The 23,473-nt window shown below is 39.7% G+C and overlaps 1 protein-coding gene and 1 long non-coding RNA gene across 2 annotated transcripts; one reads left to right on the top strand and one right to left on the bottom strand.

Annotated features, from left to right (window-relative positions):
- ccl34b.4 (chemokine (C-C motif) ligand 34b, duplicate 4) lies at positions 1-1,963 on the bottom strand. The gene is made up of 4 exons (XM_056365059.1): positions 1,817-1,963; positions 1,028-1,157; positions 851-909; positions 1-243 (listed from the first exon to the last, which is right to left on the bottom strand). Exons 1-4 carry the CDS (start codon positions 1,878-1,880, stop codon positions 236-238), a joined length of 261 nt encoding a protein of 86 aa, XP_056221034.1. The 5' UTR covers positions 1,881-1,963; the 3' UTR covers positions 1-235.
- LOC130161654 (uncharacterized) lies at positions 1,883-22,044 on the top strand. The gene is made up of 3 exons (XR_008826185.1): positions 1,883-1,967; positions 17,502-17,577; positions 21,966-22,044. It is a non-coding gene; the product is annotated as an uncharacterized LOC130161654 (long non-coding RNA).
- The last annotated feature ends 1,429 nt before the right edge of the window (positions 22,045-23,473 follow it).

A 23,473-nucleotide genomic window follows, 5' to 3' on the forward strand; every position in this document is an offset into this window, starting at 1 on the left:
TAACCATGAAACATGCATTTATTAGTTGATAATACACTTTATGCACATATACACATATATACTGTATATGTTTTAGCTCAGTTAACAAAGGCATGTGACTGTATGGGGATTGTTACTGTAGAAAATATGACTGAATATACTGTGTGTGTGTGTGTGTGTGTATGTGTGTGTGTGTGTGTGTGGAGGTCCTTGAACAGCAGCAGGAGAATATAATGCTCAGACAGGTGGTGGTGCTTCACAGGACTAGAGGGCAGAGACAGAGAGAGACAGATCAGTGCTTCTGTGAACACACCACATTCTCAAAAACAAAATCATCGACTAAATTTAAATGAACAAGTAATTCATTTGTCTATGAGACATGCAAAAGCCCAACCTGGACAGGAGTCGAGAATTAGCAATACCCATGAACTCTTTGTGTGACGCATTAGTTTCACCCTGTTTTGAAACTGTTAGATTTCATCGTCCCAATCAAATAAATAAATTAACTAAAAAGAAAACTAAACTAGATTGTCATTATTTGAATGCTTCCCTTATTGCTTTATCCTAAACTATGTCGTACAGTCGACATGGTTCGGTGCCTCCGGGGCTTCACTTGAGCGGCGAGCTGACGTCAGATCTTTCTCGTGGTGAGGTTACTTTAAGGCCGTATTTTCAAAAGCAGCGTTTTGGTGTCTGTATGTCTCACTAGTTTCCTCTGTTTTCGCGTTAACAAAGAAAGGCAGAAACACTGCTGCGGTTTACCTGGTAAATTTAAAATTTTTTTTTATAGAAGGACTATTTATTGATTTGTGTCCAGTGACAGCCCTCATGTCTGTGTGAGTGTTTGTGCCTGTTATTATGAGTAACTCACATTTCTTGGTCCATTTAGCGTCAGGGTCAACACAGACTTTTCCCTTGCTTGTGCGGAAACTAGAAGAAAAAAGAAACAGTGATGAAAATGATTATTATTTTGTGTGTGTGTGTGTGTGTGTGTGTGTGTGTGTGTGTGTGTGTAAGTAAGTATTCAAGAGACTATGTTTACACTTACATCAACGCCTTCACACATGGTCCGTGGGCGTGTTGTGTGGTGGGCGTCCCAGATACATCTGCACTGAGATCAGTAGAGGAGACCTCAGTGCAGCACAGAGGGACTCGTCCTCGGTGTGGGAACCTCGACCCTGAGAGGGGGGGGGGGGGGGGGGGGGGGGGGTTTGAATACAGAAAGTGTAAGCAGTGTGGCATTAGACCAGCATGCTGTGCTGCAGGAACGAGGCCTCCTCAGCCGTCACCAGTCAGAGGTCCTGCTGCTGCTCTCTGGGCTCTATTCCACTTGTAGCTGTCACACTGGTTACACATATTTTAATTCAAGAGAGAGACAACTTTAAATTAAAGTGATCAAAAAATGGAAGCTGTTGATTTTAAAGCAAAAACAGGAATATAACAACACAGGAAATTTGAATTAAAAAGTCAAATGTAAAAGCCTTTTTATGATTAATTTTGCTTTGTTTCCCACAGTTTTTGATGCATTGTGTATATAAAAACGTTTTTTAATCATTTTATCATAGTCTTATAAACTAAATGTTGCTTTTTACAACTATAATTAAATGCTTAACAAAGTGTAGAATTACTGCAGTGATATCCTCCAGAGATCAGCACCACTGTCTTTCAAAATAATGCACATATACAGTTTTTAATGTTTCTTCCAGTGGATAAATATGTGATATGTAGTGAATATATACTACAGTGATAAAAAAGAAGATGTCATATGATCCGTTTGAGGTTAGAAATCAAAACATCGGCTCAGTATAATGTGTTGTGGTAATTCTTTGGTGCTTACCTGGTGTACACAGACACAGGGGGAGGAGGAGGAGGAGAGCGACGGACAGGATCCTCATGGACATTTTGAACAATGGACTCGCTGGTTGACTGGTTGACTGATTGATCAAGGCTGCAACTGCAGAAGCTGATTGACGTTTGGATATTTATCGGTAAGTGCATCAAGATAATCTTGGGGGTGTGTTTGGCTGTGGGCAGTACTGATGACGTGTTTCCATATGTATTAAATGCATATGTATAAACTGTGTGTGTGTGTGTGTGTGTGTGTGTGGTTATGGTACTATCACACCTCCGCCCTTCATCAGACAGTCTTTTCTACCCCCTGTGCAAATTTAAACCACCAACATCTAACTAACATCTTTCTTGGAAACAACCTGACACGTTTGCATGCACACACACACGCACACGCACACACACACACACACAACCACACACACACACACACACACACACACACACACACACACACAACCACACACACACACACACAGCGTATTTTGTATAAGTGTATGTAAGTGTGAACATGATGCACAGCGTGGTGTTTTGCGTAGTCATGGCCCGTAATTATTCACTGCTCCACTGGAAGTTATTATTACTTATATATAAGTTTAAATTAATTATTTTGCAGCTCTGTGAAATATTCAACTGATAAACATCTTAAAACAGGATTCCCATGGGTCCTTGATATTCTTTGAAAGTCTTGAATTTGATGTTAAAGTTTGTGGGAACCTGGTTAAAATCCACTTAAAGCTCCTTAATTTGACCCTCAGGCCTAAATGTTTCTTATGCATTTACATGTATAAGTAAAGACAAGTAAGTTCAGCAGCTTGATGGAGGCTGGAACAAACAGTAGCTTGAGGTGTTTTGATTTGCACTTTGGCACCGTGAGTCTTCTTCCTGATGGCAGAGGTTTGTAGTCAGAGAAGAGGGTAGGATGCCTGTTTCATGACTACCTCCCTGTACAGCCTCTGTGTTTGGTTCACACCGGCAAACCCGCTTTTCACGATTTAAAGGAGCCTTCTTTTCTATTCAGCACATTTGATTATCTTTGACAGAGTCTGCACTGAAGGAAATGAATGGAGCTCGTGCTGATCTTTGCACACACCCAGGCATTAAAACTTTCAGCACAGTGACCGCTTCTGCCTGTAAACAACATCCCAGCTGACTCTGAATTCAGCTTTTACTCACTGCTGCTGCTCTGGGATGGCAGCAGAGATATTATTCATTCACATCTCAAAACTGTGGCACATCAAACTGAAACTATCTGCATGGCCACACACTAAGAGATATAAGCTGCAGCAACTTTTGCTGATGCGGCAGTCTCACTTCTCCCTGTCAGACTAATCATACTGCTGCAAATAAAATCAGCTGTATGAATGAAATTAATAGATATTTTGACCTTTCACACGCTGGGACGTGAGTCATCACTGTAGTGAAACAGCACAGTTTCTCACCAAATACTACGAGAACTGAGAATTTATTTTAAACCTAAACACACATGTTCACATATTTTTCTAGACGGTTTAGTAGAGAGTTCCAGTGACAGGAGGCAACAGGACACAGATGGACAATTCTCCTGTGTTGTCCCAGCATCTTGTTCCTCTGTGGATTCAGGCCGCCTCAGTGTCTTCTGTCTCTTCATATGATCCCAGACCGACTCCATGATGTTGAGATCAGGGCTGTGTGCGGGCCAGACCATCTGCTTCAGGACTCCTGGTCTGTGAAGTCACCTCTGTATGATTCACGCTGCGAGTCTGGACTTGTTGTCCAGCTGCGATGTGAATCTGAGTCCGATCCAACGCCTCCCCCAAGGTGTTTTCCTGATGAGCAAGAATCGAGACACATACACACTGTTGCTCATAAAGTTGGAATAAAATATTTTTTACCTCTTCCCATTAAATGATTGTGACAATGTGATTTATTTCATTTCACCTGGGTAATCGGGGGACACATAATGTAATCATTGCACCTGGTCAAAAGTGATTACAGATGCATTTAAATAGGAATAAACAGAGGATTGTGTCTGAAAACAAAATTATTCCAACTTTATGGGCAGCATGAAGCACACTGAAACCCCGGGGGCTGTCGGTGGTTAGGCCAGCACCTTGCACAGTAGCTCAACGCCCATCCGTGTGTGAGTGTGAACAAGTGGCAAGTTGTAGTCGCACAGTAGCGGGTATCAAAAGTGTAACAATGGTTAAACTTCAGAGACATAAAAGAGGAAAAATCTGTGCCTGTTTTGGTGGGTGGCGACCACACACGCGCCCCCCACTTCCACTTCCTGGTTCATAAAGGGCTTCAGGAATCATGTAATTTACGGTACACAGAAAAGAGATTCTTCAGCTTTGACTCAGAGAACAGATGTCAGTTTTGTATGTCATACAGAGAGGGCTGGTGTAGGAGGACACTGATGACTTCAGGGGTAGTATGATGATATAACGATGAAACAGAGGCGGAGACAGAGAAAATTCTCAGTTATTCCGATAAAAATAGAAATTTGAAAGACAAAGGAAGATTGAATTTTTTTTCTGCTGTTGGAAACATCGCGGCAAAGTAAATGTGGTATGGTCAGTTTGTTACTGAACTTTTCAGTCATAATCAAGTCAACTTAAGTCAAATCAGCTTTATTTCTAAAGCACATTTAAACAGAAAAAATGTATAAAATAAGTAAAAAACACAAGGAAAGCATATTAAATATACTGTATACAGAAACATGTAAACATATAAACAAGACACAATTATGAACATGACAATGGACTAAAGGCATCGTCAGGCCCATTTATTACTTTAACTTCCTTGAAATTACAGAACAAGTGCTTCCTTGGGGTCGCTCATCACGTCCTCCGTTACTGAGCAGAAATTGAGTGTTAAAACATGTTTTCAGTGTGGTTTACCAACCGCAAACAACACAAGTGCAACAGGAAAATGTCTACATAGCTGCTTCCTCTTGAAAAGGAGAGGTGGGTTGAATGTGTAGATCATTGTGTCTTCAAGGCCTGAGCTTTATGCTTGAAACTGGGGCGATGAATTATACTGAAAATTTGCATTTAATATATTCTTTAATTTTATCCTCCTATGTTTTCTGTTATTTACATTTGTGTACTTTTTTTTTTTTTTTTCTGGAAAGCATGTTACGATTTATATTATTTATGAATGGAGATTGACTGACAGTCTCAGGCATGGGGTTGCACGTGAAAAGTGCCAGGAGTAGTTGACTGAAACTGCTTGTTTGGTCCTCTACACACACACACACACACACACACACACACACAGTGAAGTGGATGTGCAAGTCAAATTGTCGGTTTCATTGTTGGGCACGGTGTCCCCAGTTAACATCGTTGAAGAGCGTCAGCCGCACAGGAACTACCCGTAGCCTGATTTACTACGTTTATAATCTGTGTTTAAATCAGTGTTTTGCAAGATACTGTCATTGATAACAACCTGGAGCCGGTTTCACACAGGCTTATTTTGACTGTGCTGTAAATATAACAACCAGACTTCAGAGTCTGAATTCATCTGTTGCACAGAGCAAAAAAAAAAAAAAATGGCCGACTGAGGGTCCGATTCCAAACCGCTCGACTCCGTTCACCCTCAGCAGTTATAAGGTAATTTAACAATGTGAGGGAAACCACATATATGAGCCACGTTTTCCCTCGTTTTTGTTGTTGCATGCTCCCGGTCAGATCGGCTGTCATTGATCGTCACCGTTAGCCTGGGGGTCAGGTGACTTAATTTATTCAGGCTTAAAATGAGTCAGTCTTTATTTTTGTGAGACGGTCTCACTTGTATTAAACTGATATGTGAGCAAAATAAAGACGGGACCAACACTACACACCCAGTCTGAATCATCTTATCTGACCTGGATTGTTGCACAGACTGTAGAGAAACACAAAGGAAGTCTTACTGAGGTGGCAGAAGTTGGCATTTTCATTTGGCATGCACTCATTTATACCCGACCACATCTGTGTGTGTGTGTGTGTGTGTGTGTGTGTGTGTGTGTGTGTGTGGGACGGGGGGGAAGGCAAACTGCTGATGAGTTTGAACATGGGACAGAAATGGAAACCGAATGCAGAGATTCTGACGATAAGATTAAAGATGCCTTTTTTTTTTTTGTCCTTCCTCTGCACCGACACATCAGAACTGCCGGTGCGGGTAAGCTAATGTTCCAACCGTTAACCGCAGCAGCCACATGGTATGTTTCATATGTTCAAACCCTCGCTGGATAAAACCCTTTTAAAGCTTCTTGCTCCTGCAGATAATAATGTTACAGGAGGAAGTCAGATAAGATGCAGATACACAAACAAACAGAGACACACTGGATGTGAGATTATAGGTGCAACTTTTATTTCTTACCAATGTTTTCAACTTTCAAGTACCGGTAAATAAATAACTCATTACAATTTCACAAATGAATGAGTTTTAACACTTTTAACATGACACTTTTCATAATGTTTCACACATTTGTAGATAAACTTTGTAATAAATACATGAATACTTTCTATCAGTGCTGGTCGATTAAATTAAACTAATAAATATTTTCATATAACTAGCTATTCAACATAAATTAATAATTTAACAGAATCCTATTCATCAAGTGCTTCTTCAGACATCTCGTTTGTGTCTGTGTGATCGCAATCATTCGTTCTCTTGCCATGATTCGGGGGCGAGGTGGAGATGTTGCAGGTTTACTCGCTGTCCCCCTGTGAAGTGGAGGGTGAAGGAGGGGAGGCGGTGGATGTGATGAGGGAGAGGAGGGAGACGTCAGTCGGGGAGGCGTTGGAGAGGCGGGAGACGTCAGTCGGGGAGGCGTTGGAGAGGCGGGAGGCGGTGGAGAGGCGGGAGACGTCAGTCAGGGAGGCCGTGGTGGACAGGGCCTTTGCTCGCCTGCGAGAAAAGATGATAAAAGAGACACGTGAGACCTCAAGGTTGAAGAAGTGACCGAAACGAATGAGCGTAGAAATCGTGAGCGTGTGAAAATGTGAACGGTGACAGGAAACTCACTTCAACTCAATAATCTTCCCCCGAACCCAGCGAGCGGTCCCGTTAATGCAGAACAGACCCGACTTTGTCTGAAAGCTGCAAGAATGAAACACAACATGAGTACTTGACTTTTAAAAGCCCAATAAATGAATTCATATATTTGTATAATCAGCTTGATTCGGTTTCAGAGGTGCTAAACGATGAAAGCGCAGCGTGCCGCGTCGTACTTACATCACGGCTGCGACGCATGGTGGGTTAGGTCTCTGGATCATGTATCCCGTGATTGTTTCATTTATCTTGTTCTTGGTGACTGACTTACAGCAGGACGCCAGCTTCTCTACAGGTGGAGAAACAAACAAAAAAGAGAGTTAATTAATAAAAAAGTCATAAAAAAGTCTTTAAACTGGAGGGAAAAAAAACCATCTGTTAAAAACTTGTACCTTGTGCTGATCCAGAGTCAGAGCGAGCCACGAGGACAATTGCGACCAGCGCAAATTTGAGCAGACTTCCACAGTTGACCATTTTGAAAAAAGGATGATAAATAAGAGCTTAGACTGATGAAAACTGAGTGACTTCTGTTGGTCTGTCTTCTGCTGTCCTCTCCAGAGATGCTCGCTGAACTGCCAAACCTCCGAAGGCTTCGGATACTTAAGGCCTGAAAAAGCAGAAGTGACGTGTCGGATTAGTCATCATCCTTCCTATTTTCTTCCCTTTTTTTTTTCTTCTTTTTCCATCCTATCTTTGCAACTGAACGACCCATTCTTTAACAGGGGGGGGATTTCCATGAAGTGACCGACAGCTCACCAACAGGAAGCACTTTCATCATAGTGTTTCGTTTGGAAAATTAAGTCACGGTTTTTCCTCATTATCTGGGGTACTAGGAAGAGCTCAGGGGTCCGAGGTCAAGATCATGTCACCACTTGTCTTTATCAGTATGTTTATTAAAGAATTCACAAAGAATAATTTATCAATTAAGTTATAAATCAGCCACCAGATACAAACTGCACACAGTTTAGTGTAAATCTGCCTCATGTGAAGCAAAATGAAGCTTTCAACAATGGATGCTTTTTTTTCTTTTTCTCTGTAAGAATAAATTTTAAAAATTATTTTTATTCAGGGTGAAACTCATTTTAAGGAAGTCTTTGGCATTTATGTCAGAAAGAATTTAGCAATCGCTGTGGGCAGGACATGTTATAGCAAAACGCTCCAGCCCAGTGACACACAGACATGTCACAGCATGACCTCCCACCCATATGCAACATACTGCACAGCACCGGGGTCGGGGCAGGTGGGGGGGTCGGGGCAGGTGGGGGGTGGGGGTGGGGGGGGCACACACACAAAATGACTGTGTTATCCTTTATAACATGTAGTGATGTTCATAAGGCAAATTGTCCTGTAGTGCAAAGGTCACAGAGGGTAACGACCAGCGTGCACTGACTTTTTGAGTTATGAGAACCAGTGAAATTGTGTGAATGAGCTTCTCCTCCACACTCAGAAGTAGAATTGATTATCTGGCAGCATAAACACAAGATGTAAAGTTTATTACACGTGAAAATTAAGTTGTTTGGACTGTTTTTGTTTTTTTTTAACTTTGATTTGACTTTAAATTAAGGTTAAGTATCATTTCAAACTGGTTCAACTAAGAACAAGTTTTCCTGCTGCGTTAAAGATGTAAGAGTCGGTTTGTCGTTTAACACGAAGAACAGTTTGTACCAGAGTCGGTGCAAAGACGAGGAGGTGTGAGGACTGGGTTTGATGCTGGTCTTCATCGTGGTTTACACTGTTTTCACGAGTCACGAGAGCAAACAACCGCGACTTAATTCAACACGTATCAAGTTTTCATCACGAATCTCTTATTCAAACTTTAAAACAGTGTTTTCATTCTGGAACAATGCATGCTGGGAAGTCTGCTATAAAACGATGTTGGTGTTTCTTATACACGGAGCGATATTGAGTCATCGGACGAGTTTCATCATGTTACCACAGCTTGAATTTCACTTATCACTCAACAAAGAATTGGATGGAGTTGAAGTTACAATGATAATTTTATTAGAGTTACTTTATGTTTGCAAAAAAGAACTTTTATCCCACAATAATGCATTTAACTAAGTAACTGTAAAAGAGTATATGACAACATGTGAAGTTTTCTGTGGAGATATACAGTATATGTGTGTGTATATATACAGGTTACAGGGATATATAACAGATGTTTCAAAGAGTCCAGGTGAGAATTAGAAACAGAATCTGTATTAATGCCTCAGAGCTCAGAGTCAAAAGTCTTTAAATGACCTGATCCGTCAGAATTAGCATCTACCTGCCATCGGCGTCTTTAAGCGTGTCACATGATCAACTCGTCAGGATTCACCAGTCTCTCGTGGCACCTGTGTGCTTCATCAGACGCGCTCGTTTGATGGTCAGATAACTTGAAAAACTTTCTCTCCCCTCTCTCGTTGCATCAGACAATTTTGTCTGTAACTTTCCGAAACTGAGAACCCGACTTTCACATCCACATCGCAACGTCACGCAGTCTCTGACCAGTTGTGCACAGACGACAAGACAAGGGGCAAGAGTTAAAGTCAAATCTCTTTTCATCTATAACCTGGCCTTTGTTCTTCCTGCGTTGATGCACATCAGAAATGATCTGTGAGACAATCCAGCAGCTCGTCCCGGCCACTGTGGCTTGTGCTGTTTTCCTTTTTTTCTGCGTCTAAAATAGTGACGTAGCTGCTATTTGTTGTACTAAAGCGGTAACTAAGTGTTGTGCATTCGCCAGTGATACAGAGACTTTGTGGGCGAACGAGCAGAGCTGTTAGTTGCTGTTCCTTGACTGTACGCAACAGATAGAGAGAGAGAACACAGTCATTCCTTCTTAAAAGCTGATACTGCCAGCAGTCAGTGCGACGCTGCACAGGTGGACTGACACGCCGCTGATCATCTATAAATAGACGCTTAAAAGTCCGTCCTCATCTATTCACTGTACGGCGTGTGCACCTTTCTCCAACAGACGCCTTTGGTTGGTTGGTGTCGGTGAGATGAACAAAACTGAAACAGAAATCAGCGCAGACGCCTGCACAAGGTGTCAAACTATTAAACAGAGCAGTGAATGCAAACAGACCCAAATAAAGCCGACACCCACATACTCTGCTGTGTGTGTGTGTGTGTGTGTGTGTGTGTGTGTGAGAGCCCCAGACTTTGGCATCCAGAACGCACCGGAGCCCGACGGGGAAATGCCCCTCGTTTACACAAAGACTAAACGGAGGAGGCAGGAAATAACTAGGAATTGCATCATGGCAAAAGCAGAACTATCTTCACTCCGCAGACTTTCAGTTTATTGTTTTCTTGTAAAATCTAATTGTGAAAGTAAAAGCATCTGTGAGCTCACAACTGTTTTTGTAGGAAAACTAAACTTAAGAGTCCAAAGGCAAATGTTAAGCCGTGCCAGAAGCAATGCTGCCGTTTGAGCCCAGTTTGATCCAAGCGACTGCCGGACATATATATCCTCAAATGTGCTTTAATATTTCACTTGTATTTGGGGTAGAAGAAGAGGAAGGGGGTAGTGTGTCTGAGCAGCCACAGTGGCGCCAAAGCATTCCTCCCACTGTCCAGACCTTGTTTGGTGATTTATGGTCAAGGGTTAGTCATAAATTATCAGTTTCATAAAAGATATTTCGAGGAAACATTCATCATCATCTCCTTGTGTAAGACGGTGGGTGTCGCTCTTACAAATAATGATTTCTGGTATAAAATTGTAAAGTTTCAGGTTCATGTTTGTCTCAGGTGCTTAACCACCGTAAAGATACAACTATCTGCAAAACGGTCTGCGTTTCCTCTTGTGATATCGTTCTAATTAAACATGGCGACAGATTTCCAGCATTCTTTGGGAGATAATAGTCTCCGATGTTCGTCGACGTCATGTGACCACTGGAAGCCATGTGACCTCCATTTCACGTTTGCGAAATAATCGCTTTGCAAAAAACCACTTCTTTTTTTTCCAAAATTTACATGTTTCCGTTACTCAATGAATTTATTTTTTTTAGTTGAGCATAAAGCAGGTGAATGGAAACGCGGCAGGTGAAGAACATTGGTTTTGCAGTTTCATTTGAAGTCGAGCAGATGGAAAAAGTTGCCACAAGAGAATTAAATTCCCAAGTAGCTATCACTCGGGTTGTTGTTGATGATCAGAAGGCTGAAATTAATCAAACTTCCTTCCTATTTTCCTTTTAGCTAACTTCTCCTTCTCACTTGCATCACACAGCGTCTCTCTCACCAGGGCTTTACATGCAGAATAGACAGTTTCTCACTTAGACTTTCCCCTCTAAAAAAAACCAACAAATTCGTGGAAGAAAAATAGAACCTCATTTTTATTTCTCAATCCCCCGACTCAACCAAATTCATCCCAGAAATGTTTGTATTGTGTAAACAACACAGATAACAGAGGAGGAGCTGCATTTTTTAAGTGTTGACCTTTTAAAATGTTGTGTACTTGCGTCAATATAAGAATGACTGTGGCTTTTCTAGCTGTATCTCTCATTCAGTTCATGACATGAGCAGCATGAAAGGAATGTGAAACCTTTCTTTGACACAGCTTCAAAAGTCCAGTCATGTATTTTGTAGATAAGAAATAGTCCCTGCAGCGTAGCAACAGCAAAGATATACACCTGTTGTTTCTTGTTTGTTTTGCTTGTTCTTACCTAGACGCCTTTTTCTGAATGAAACATCTGAATGAAACATCTGAAAGAAAGATCACAAGCAGTGTGAAATGTGTTTATTTTGCTGTATTTACCACTTCCCCTTCTTCTTTCCTTATTTAATCTGTGCTGAGTGAAGGTCTGTCTCTGTCTGGAAACACTTTCAGATGCCGAAGTGAGTCCAACTGTCAAAGGGAGCAGGTTTATCCTGCACCTGAACCGATTTTACATTTATATTTAGTATTTTTAACCATATTCCTGATGATCTGAGTGAATTTGCATCGTTATGAGATAAACTGGGCATGAAACATTGTTTAGGGTTAGATTGATCTGATGAGTTTGTGAGAACAAAAGAGGAAGCAATGCAAAGCATGTTGCACATATCATACAGTCTACACTCAATTTCCTGTCTTATCAGCCACCAGTAATGTTCCCACTTGCCGTCTCGTACACAGAAATGACGATGGGCCCTTCATGTGAAAATACCACAGTGGATGATGGATTCCCAACATGCGGTTCTCTTGTTTAATAATAACAGCATTGTGGTAAACGTTACAACAGTGGTTGTAACATTTTACAACTTGTGGCCTGTTCGAAAATCTCCCCATAACAATATAAGTATACGATGTGGTCTGGCAGCGAGATTATCCAGCCGGCGGCAACTTCCTGTCATTGGCTTATCTCCACAAACAATGAAGGTTTTTTGTTTTTTTTGTACATTTTCCTGGAAGCAAAAACGTTGGTGTTGAGAGGAGTTCACAGAGGCGATGAGTGTTGCTGTATCAGATTGTGTGGCTTCCCTGGCGGAGGCTCGTCACGGGGCTGGAAAAGAAATCTGCGGATGATTGTGGGATCCCTGGTGAACCACAGTGAACCAGAGGTCGTGTGTCACAAAGGATCATTTCATACCGCAAGGAGTCATCCTAAATGTCTCAAATACTTCAGTCAGTGCACACACATGTAGTCCACCGTGGTCACAACAGACTCGCTGAATTTCGACTGAATTTCGACTGAATTTCGACTGAATTTCGACAGGTTGGTGCCGTTTCGCACTAATGAGGACCACGACATGTGGCGGCGATTCTCATGAAAGTATCTGCTGGCTGTTTTGCTCACTTCACTTGGAAAATAATGTTTTCTTTTTCTGTGTGCCACAGACATGGAAATCATGCCGCCGTCCTCCGTTCCTGCTCTGTCGCCATTTTATCAAGTTTAAAAAAAAAATACGCCGTGTTATGTCGCCAAGATGGCGACGGTAGCGGGGGAGAAGTGAGAACTTTTTTGAATTTTTTTGAGGTGATCATGTGGGCAGTTACTCCACCGCATGTTGCCGTGTTTGTGAGTGTGAAGGAACTAATACACTGGAAATATCAAGCGTGAGTTTGAAGCAACGCAACTACACGACATTAGATTTTCCTTTCAAGAGCTCTTCATGCACAAAGCTGCCGAGGGCGACTTTTACTGCAACACTGGGGGAAGTCCTAAGTTGAGAGACGGAGCAGGGTTGACTCTGTTGTCATGGGTGACATTATATGTCAGGATGTCCACAGTGATTAATGTCCGCTGAGCAACACAGAAAATGTTCTTTAACACACAGATAATCCAGGAGATTGATCATGAATCACCGTTATTTTCTGATTCGATTGCAGCTGATGAGTATTTTAGAAGAAGAAGAAATGCATTTTTACTGTAATGAATAACTCTGACATACGGACAGCTTAAGCTGAGATCATCAGAGCTGCAAACCACAGTCATAAAACCCGATTGTGGTAGTTTGTTGGTAGGTTTTCCCCGTTCGGTTTGAGACCAAGTTGCTGCTAATATTAAAAAAGGAAGGTGAGATCAACATGCATATAGGTGGGCGTTTACATTCTACATGTGAAGACAACCTCTATGTGACGACCTCTTTACCAGACGGCTGTGGTGAAGGCGAGTCTATCAACTTATATCCGCGTTCGAGCCGTCACTTCCAGTCATGGTCACATGGTAGCGACAGACATGGTGGAGAAATTAGTTTTATCTTATGGAGAAGTTGAGTTCAGTTTGAGAAAAATGGTTTAGTGGTTTAAAGTTCCTCCGGAGACACAACCACAAAGTATTTCTGCATCTTGCATCTTTATTTTGTTATAAAGTGAGATATATCTTTTCAGAGGCGCTTTAATTACACCTGTTGAATATTTATGATACCTATAGATACCACATAGGAAGGTTTTGAAGTGATGTTATTTCAGGCTGGAAATTTTGTGACTTCATTGTTTCCACATGCCAGGAAGGACTGTATTTCCTTGCAAGCCATCTATTACTTCCTACCCTCCCTTCATTGACTGCTTCAAGTTGCCACAGAAGGGCCAGAAAAGGGAAGTAATTACGCCAAATCAGAGAGTTTCAGAAGGGATGACTGGGTCATGTGCCACACTAATCATCCCCCTGTTTCACCGAGGTTAGTGTTGCTATCAGCGTTCTGTGTCTGACTAATACTTCCAGTTTAAAATGCTTCAGTATTCACCAGAGAAGACCAGATGCTTCGTCATGGTCATTGCATCTCTGTTGCAAACAGTGTGTTAGAAAGTGAACGAAACAACGTGTGTGCAGCAGGTTGAACTATGAAAACAGCCCACTGCATGTTGTCTGTCTTTATTTCACTGAATGTAAAACTATACTCAGATAAAACACTGTACTAGATGGTATATAACTTTGTTTATACAGTACAGTGAAGGACAATGTGCTAGTTAAATAAAATTATATGAACAATCCCGACTCAAGGCCCATTCAACCTTTTCCTGAGTTCCCAGCCATAAAGATATATCTAAACTTTATTTATCCCCTAGGGGAAATTCATCCAGTAACTCATCAGTAATAATAATAATATTAATAATAGTTGATAATAAATAATAAACAATAATAATTAGATTAGTCCACTTCCTTTGGCGGAGGCGTTGTACAGCCTGACGGCAATGGGGACGAACGATCTCCTGAACTGTGACACAGTCTTCATCAGGGGGTGGAGCTTTCTCAGTTGTTATGGAAACGGGTGTGAAGATATACAAGCTCGCATATGACAAATGAGCAAACTTCGACTACAGTTCGACCAAAGCAGTTGATCTTACTTAAGAAAAAGAAATTCTAGGGAAACGATTGCCTCAAAAAAAAATTAAGTAAATATAACTATTAGTTTCAGTTACGGTGACTTCATATCCATGTGTTAGTTTTACTGAAAATGTAATTGTGCAACAAAAAAAATAGCAGCTAAAGTTAACTTGCTCTTAAGTGGTAGCAACGTAAGTAAAACAAGTTAGTGTGACTTGTGTGGAAAGTTGTGTTTAGGAAACTGAACCTCGGATAAATCGAATAAGCACAACAAAGATCGATGGATTCACAGGATTATTTTAAGTAAAGACCAGTGTATTAATTAACTAAAGGAAGTATCCAATGAAACAAGCCAATTTCTAATTTCTATAAAGTAATTTTATTATAAGCTATAGTGATTTCTCACATTAAGAGGAAGTGCGCCTTCACTCATGGTTTAACTTGCTTTTTAAAGCTAGTAAAAACAAAGTAGAGTAATTGTCAATAACAGTAATATCAGTCACCGTGCAGAACAAAATCCACTCAATGTATGCCTGTAAACACATTACCCAAGAGCAAGCTGGGAAATTCCAACCACTTATCCCGAATATAAAACTCCAGGAACACAAAGTTACAATTCCAGTTTATTTACATGAACTTAGTTTTATACCTTCGTCAGGCAAAAACATTACTCACATTACACGAGTTGAATCAACAGGATAGTGAGAAATAAGTAAACTACACTAATGTAACTCAAGTCAGCAGAGATATGACCTTTTACAGTTTGACTGAAATTAATACAAGAGTAAGTAAGAGTACAAGTACAAGAGCACAGTGGATTTACGTCCTCTATTTATTTTCAGGGTGATAAACTCATGACAAACAAAGTCTCAGATCTCATTATGAATAACATGGTGGGTCTGAGATGAAGCAGCTGTGATGTTCACACCTCTCTTCTCTTCTCCTCTCTCTCTTTCTCACTGATAAGACAACAAGTGAGATGATGAGAATCAGAATTAAGAAAGAAAGAAAAAAATAACACTTCAACCACAACATTAGCCGAGTGCTCAGTCGTGATGCAGCTTCAGAGAAAGAGACGCAGATCTCTGGTTTTGCTTTTAGCTCATGTACTTTTGTTTTGCGTGACATTCGCAGTCAGAAGTGACGCAGCTGCTCCTGATCCAAGCCCACCACAGCTACACGTATGACTGCAGCCGCGTGTAAATGTGGAAAACATGTTGGTTTTCTCGTTTGAGTGACAAGAAATACTCGTTATGTGTTTACTATATGATATTCTTTATTTCTTTGTGTGGTTTTTAAGTCTCTGCACCATCAGCAGCTGCGGCCGGAGGTGTTGTCCGTCCGTCCGTCCGTCCGTCCTCAACGTGATATCTCAGCAACACCGCGAGGGATTTTCTTCACATTTGTTACAAACATTCACTTGGACTCAAAGATGAACTGATTAGATTTTGATTGGTCAAAGGTCAAAGGTCACTGTGCGAGGCGGAAATTCTAGTTCATTACTTGTTTTCACATTGAAAAAAAAATACACAACTGTTATGAAGTAGACTGAGGCCGTTTGGAGTGAGCAGCCAGGTCATGCAGATTATCTACCGGGAAATCCTAGACGGCGTCTGCAGATTCAGAGTTACAGCATCAACAGTGCGACAGTTTGTGCCAGTGTGCACAAATGAAGGTGATAGGAAGGATACGAGCAGGTCGTCATGAAACTCAGCATGACCTCTTCTCTGAATACCAACCTCTGTCATCAGGAAGAAGACTCATGGTGCTAAAGTGCAAATCAACCCGATTTAAGCTACTGTTTGTTCCAGCTTCCATCAAGCTGCTGAACTCTGATGCTAAATCTTAGTGAGCAACACATACACAAGCACTTAGACACTTACTTTCTATTTAAATCGTCGCGTTGTCAGTGTCAAATATCTTCTTATATGTCCATAAAGACTTTCACATACACAGAGAAACACTTGTACTTATTTAGTTATTGTATAATCATGAAATAAAAGCAAATACAAACCATGTGCAGGAGACGCATGAAGCTACGATCTCATACAAAGACAAATTCAATTCATCATGAACAGCAATATTTTAAATAAGCAAGTATTAAAGAGGAAAATACTAAACACTGGATTTAATTTGACTGTAGCTGTGTCCAGTAGCTTAATATAGTGTATGACTTTTACTGATTTTACTCACGTCGTTGCTATAGCTACAGTGATATATGGAAAATGAGGTGGGAGAATGAATTCCCCCACAGAGCAGTCAGTGTTTCATTTGTACTTTTTTGGTTTATATGGTTAATATGGCTGCTGAATCATTTTGACGCCCTGTATGAGAGTGACCGATGATTGATGTGATGATGTGAGGCAGTTAGAGCAGAAGCTATTAATACATCAATCAGGAAATCTGTTGTGTTTATTCTGCCCTTAACTATTTCATTTTATTCATTCATTCCTGTAACTATTAATGTAAAAAACACAAAGGATCAGGGATGAGTGTGGTTATATTACAAGAAGGTTTTATACAAACAAACGTTTTTCAAAATTAAATTCAAAGTTTGAGAAAAAACAGGCAATAATTTATTATAAATGTTTGGATTCTGAAACAGGAACTTGACACAGTTTATCCAGAAGTAACATGGAATTAACTTTTTTATTTTTTTCACGACTCTCAGTCTCCCCCTGCAGGTTAAAATAAACACTGCTTTAAACTTTAAAACAATAAAAGAAAAGTTGTGATGATTTTGACAAAGTTTTATCTAAGACTTAAAGGTTCATCTGTTTGCACGTGTTCAGGGTGTCGACGACGAGTTTCCGAGGGTCAGACAGGGATTTTTTATTTGTTTGTTTGTTTGTTTTCCTGAATTCTTTGTCAGTTTTCATGTCAAATCTTTGCAGTGTTTTGTGTTTACCTGAGACTCTTTGTTCTCCGCAGGTCTGGAGGAACTTCTGAAGCTGCGTTCAGATCCTCGGCAGCACTGACTCTCTCCGCTGAAGCCGCTGAAACTCAGGTCAGTGTTTATCACAGCTTTGTCGCCATCAAGTGGGGAAAAGAAAAGCTGCAGCTAAATTAACCAACAAAAAAAAGGTGTATAAGGAAATGATACTACAACTCAAGTGGTTGACTCTGCTGTGCACATATGAAACCGAGGCTTTATTAACAGCTGGGCCTCGGACCTCAGAGCCACAGGGGCACCACAGGATTAAAGAGAATCATTATACAAACACAATCAACACTTTGAAAATACAAATAATACAATTAAATTGCAATTCGGAGGAAGAAGAAGTAAAATCGTTGAGAAATCCTCCTGAGGACTGAGGACTTTTAATTTCCACATATTGATCCCTGAACTGAGGAAGTTATCCGTCAAAAGTTTGGGTCGTTTTCCGCAACATAATTTATAGATTTGTTAAATATTGATTATTGAACAGCAGTTGACAAAATGCAGCTGCTGTTTCCAGGGATAAAATGAACTCTTTTAGAGGTGTTGCCGATGTTGTTGATTCTCATCTAGAAATATTGATCTGTGAGTAAAAGTTTGGCTAAATTACATATTTTGTTGATTTTTGGCATAAACAGAAGTAACTACAAACCTGGCAAAACAGACTGTTAACTTTTTATTTAATGAACTTAAAAAATGAAATCATTGGCAAATAAAATTTGCTTGGACACACAACTAAATCAGAAGTCAGTCAGCTCCTTGTCGGGTTTATATTTACTTATTTAAAAATAAATAACATGTAATTTGCCCAAACTTCTGCTTAGAAGTGTAGATGTCATCTTAAAGAGGCGTATAGATGCAGCTGCAGGCCATGATGTCACAGCTGTCATCGATCGCATACAAAACGATTTCAAATGCAAAATGGTGAACAGTTTCATATGAATCTAAATGTACAGTATGTAATAATAACAACAAAGATAATATAAAACTTTATTTGTATGCAAAGTGCTTTACAACAAAGAAATGACACTCAGCAAGAGCTTCACTTGAAAAGACAGAATTCACATAAAAACATGTTAAAAACTTCAATGGAAAATGAAAAACAGGGAAAACAGTCATGTCAAATGAGGTGGAACAATTATACAATAATAAAATTTAAATAAATAAATAAATAGAATAAGTAAATAAAGAGTAGTCTCGCCTTTTATTTCCAACAAGATATTTTATATTTGGATTCTTACATTCTGAACATGTTTTAGTCTTTTCTCCGTTTCAGTTAAATGCAGATTATAGGTTATACCAAGATCAATATCAAGATTTGAATTAAAAAAAACTTCTTACTCATTGTTGTTGCTTCATCAGTCGTTCCACCATGACAGTGTGCTGCTGGCACTTCTCTAAAACCCTGGTAAAATGCCACTTTCACTTGAAGTATCAACCAGTTTATTGGTGTTTGGGCAAATCATTCTGTGGCAATAAAGATGATCAGTTAAAAGTGGCAGTTTGAGAAAACATCGGGTTAATTTACTCAATATCAACATCATAACTGACACTTTCCACCCAGACCACAACCATAGATAAACAGTCTGGGATGACATGTACATTTATATCGTTGCACTTCATTGCTTCACATTGTATTGCATAGTTTTCTTATCTTATTCTTATTATTTTTTTTTATCTAATGAGCCTGAAAGAGCTTCGTCATTCTGTTCATGCAAAAAGACCCAATGTGAAGACGTTGAGTAGCGCCTCAAACTGTCGTCGCAAGCTCCAGTAATTTGCATAGAAATGTCTTTTGTTGTGTCTTAGTTGCAAAGTTTAAATCTCGCATGCAAACACAGAAGTATTGAAAGGTTAAATAGATGAAACAAACTGGAATCAGAACACGAAAAATAAATGTACTGAAGGTGAACTAATGAAGATCAAAGAAAAACATGTTTTAAAAGCGACTCTGGATCCAGTTCAGCTTTTAGTGCAGCTCTACATATTCTATTATCAGGTATGTGGCAAATATAACTGTGACTTTGATGAGTCTCTTCAGTGATAAAGGTTAGAAAGAGTCTCAGGCACCATAATAACCAGCCCACAATAACAGCACATTGTCTTTTCTTTCTTTTATACAGTTTGTATCCCAATAAATACAGTTAACTTGCACCGATACCTTTTACTCAGATCTGTGAAGAGTTGGGTTTAAATGAGACAAAACGTGTTGGTTTCAGGCCTGCTCGTGTACAAGACGTGTGTTTCTGTGGTTATATGATATTATTATTATGTATTTTATTTATTTATTTTAATTTTTATGCCTCCGTCCCAGCCTGACCTGTAGCACCCAATAACAACAAACAGGAAAACGTGGCTCGTATATTTGGTTTGAGAAGGGGAAGAGTTTTTAGACCAAATTACATTTTTCTTTTTATTGTTTCACTCTTCAAGTAAAACGTCGCTGTAACTGTTGAATTCTTCCAAAAAACAAACTTTTTTTAAAATTATTTTAGGGGGGAAAAAAAGTGTTAATTTACCCAGAATTCATTGTACCCACAGTCAGGCTTAAGATAGTCAAGAACTAAACTGCTTTGTGCAACGGAAGAACGTCTGTTGCTGGTGAGGCTGCTGTTTCTGTGGTTTTACTGTCACCTGACATTTACGCTTCACTGATTGTAACCTCCAAACCAAAATGTAGCGAGCTCTAGTGATGCGGTGATTAGTCGATTAATTGATCAGTGGATCAGCAGAAAGTTAATCAGCAACTGTTTCAATAACCACTTAATCATTTTAAACAAAAATACCAAATCTTCTTTGGTGACAGTTTCTCCAATGTGATGATTTTCATGTCATTGACTGAATATCTTTGCAATTTGGACACAAAACATTTTTCTCTATAGACTCAATAATTTATCAATTAATCAAAGAAATAATCAGTTAATAAGGAATAAATAAAAAACACAAGTCAGCTGCAGTTTAAATCCTTTTGACATGATTTATTTTTGATTCTCAACTCTCTTTTGTTTCTGTTACAGTCGTTTTTAGAAAATAATACCACAAAAATTATTTTTAGTAAAATTGCATCAAACATTTAGTAGAATAGAAAGACACTTTCATGAACGGAGCAGATAATAAATCAGAAAATGTTGAGAGAAGCTGCTTTGCTGCAACGTTTTATGTTTATTCTTCAAAGTCTTCAAAGTCTTCATCGTCTTCATCCAGGAATTTAAATCTGAATTTTGAAGGGGTAAAAGCAGGCCCACAGTCCATTTTAGTCTGTGGTGGAAAAATTGAAAAGAGAAAGGCAAAAAAAAGAAAAGTAAATGAAAGTTACTGCACACTTGTTAATTTGGTTTGTTGTTATTTGCAGAGCATCAGTGTGCTGATGCTAACAGCTCTGTTAGCACGGCTCTGTTAGCATAGCTCTATTAGCATGGCTCTGTTAGCACGGCTCTGTTAGCACGGCGCTGTTAGCATAGCTCTGTTAGCATAGCTCTGTTAGCACGGCTCTGTTAGCACGGCTCTGTTAGCAAGGCTGCAGACGTGTTGAAGGCTGATTCTCACCTTTAGCTCTTGGAGCCATTTTGAATGTGGTTTGATGCATTGCAGGTCATATTCCTCGGTTTTAATCCTGGAAAACAGGAAACAGACGACAGAAAGAGCCTCTGATTAAACTAATGTCCCATGGTGCCATTTTGGATCAGAGTACAGTGTCATTTTCCTCTGTTGTTCTTATCAAGATCTTAAGATTTGGGAATCAAACATTAATCATGTCCAAGATGTCCGTGTGCAGGGTTAGTGTGATGTGAGTAGTGAGGTTAAGTGATCATAGAAAGATTTTATTCACATTTAGTATTTGTGTGTGGACGTGTTTAAATCATGATGTACTTACACAAAGTAATGATGATTACAGTCGTATCTTTTTGCCTGTTCAAGGCACTTCACGACTGTCCCCTTTATCTTGAGGCGGCCGCCCATACAGCAGCCTGATTCCATAAAAAGGCCTGTGAGAGAACAACACATTCACATTAAGAGACATCCTGGTTATTCCTTTTGCGTCTTGTCGTCTTCCTCACTTCTGCTTTTGTTACAGTGATCAGCTCTTCAGGGAGACATTTTACAGTCTGTCTCGTTCTGTCTTCTTCGTCTTTTTCAATTATAATAATAATAATAATAATGATATGTCAGGAAGTGACAATAAATGTGATAAATAATAATAATGTTAACATAAAAGATGCACAAACAAAATAATTTTAAAAAATCATGCAACAATATGTTTGAAACAATATTATGAATTAAAGAAAAAAGGAAAATAAAAGTTAAAGGAGAAGTTCAGACTGAATTAAGACTCTTATATGTCTTATGTAATATTTAGTTATCCAACTTATTAGATAAATAGTTAAATTACTTCTTGTGTGGGGCAGTTTACTCGTACTCTGTTGACTATTAATAGTTTCCTGTTCTATGCGGCTCAGAGTATTTCACATAAGAAGAAGAAGGATGCGACGAAGAGGCGGCGTACCTTCAGATGCAGAGAAGAGCATCACGATGCCCAGGGCGACCAGAGGAATCCAGCGGTTGGTCATCATCTTCAGTCTCTGCACGGCACAAAAACTGACTCTGGATCTGCTTCGTCGTTCAGTTACTAACTAACTCGACTCGCCGCAGTCAGACGATGAGCGATCCACTGAGGAGTGATCTTATATACCGAAGCTTCACGCAGGAAAAGAGGAACCGCCGGTGTCATGTAGACGTTTTGTAGCTTTAAATGAATTCTTCTGAGGGGATGACGGTGCTTTTGCAGATAAACTGACACTCAGAGTGACACACGTCCAAGAGGTTGTGCAACTTGTTCAGGTTGGTCGGCACCAGGGTTCTTCCTCTTCTTCCTCTTCTTCCTCTTCCTCCTCTTCTTCAACAGTGTGATAACAGTCCCTTTTTCTTTATGTGGACACTCCACCTAAACGTTCTGATATGTTAGAGAGAGGTGTGTTCCCAACGGTGTGTGGCAACAGTTTGTGTTTGTACCTTCCCTCTTTCAACATCTCAGCCCCCCCCCCCCCCCCCCCCCCCCCCCCCATATTGTCTTATATTTAACATAAATTTCTTGTATGTTTTAAATTTGCAGATAGGTGTGTTTAAGACTGGTGGGAGAAGAAAAACAAAGCCAATTAAACCAATAATGATTATGTGTGTTGTGGTTAATCAGCAACTGTTTCAAAAACCACTTAATCATTTTAAACAAAAATACCAAATCTTCTTTGGTGACAGTTTCTCCAATGTGATGATTTTCATGTCATTGACTGAATATCTTTGCAGTTTGGAAACGAAACATTTTTCTCTATAGACTCAATAATTTATCAAATAATCAAAGAAATAATCAGTTAATAAGGAATAAATAAAAAACACAAGTCAGCTGCAGTTTAAATCCTTTTGACATGATTTATTTTTGATTCTCAACTCTCTTTTGTTTCTGTTACAGTCGTTTTTAGAAAATAATGCCACAAAAATTATTTTTAGTAAAATTGCATCAAACATTTAGTAGAATAGAAAGACACTTTCATGAACGGAGCAGATAATAAATCAGAAAATGTTGAGAGAAGCTGCTTTGCTGCAACATTTATGTTTATTCTTCAAAGTCTTCATCGTCTTCATCCAGGAATTTAAATCTGAATTTTGAAGGGGTAACAGCAGGCCCACAGTCCATTTTTTTCTGTGGTGGAAAATTGAAAAGAGAAAGGCAAAAAAAATAAAAGTAAATGAAAGTTACTGCACACTTGTTAATTTGGTTTGTTGTTATTTGCAGAGCATCAGCATGTTAGTGTGCTGATGCTAACGGCTCTGTTAGCACGGCTCTGTTAGCACGGCTCTGTTAGCACGGCTCTGTTAGCAAGGCTGCAGACGTGTTGAAGGCTGATTCTCACCTTTAGCTCTTTGAGCCATTCTGAATCTGGGTTGATGCAATGCAATTTTTGATCCTCGG

Source organism: Seriola aureovittata, chromosome 20 (assembly GCF_021018895.1).
Source record: "Seriola aureovittata isolate HTS-2021-v1 ecotype China chromosome 20, ASM2101889v1, whole genome shotgun sequence".
In the NCBI taxonomy this organism is placed as follows: domain Eukaryota; kingdom Metazoa; phylum Chordata; class Actinopteri; order Carangiformes; family Carangidae; genus Seriola; species Seriola aureovittata.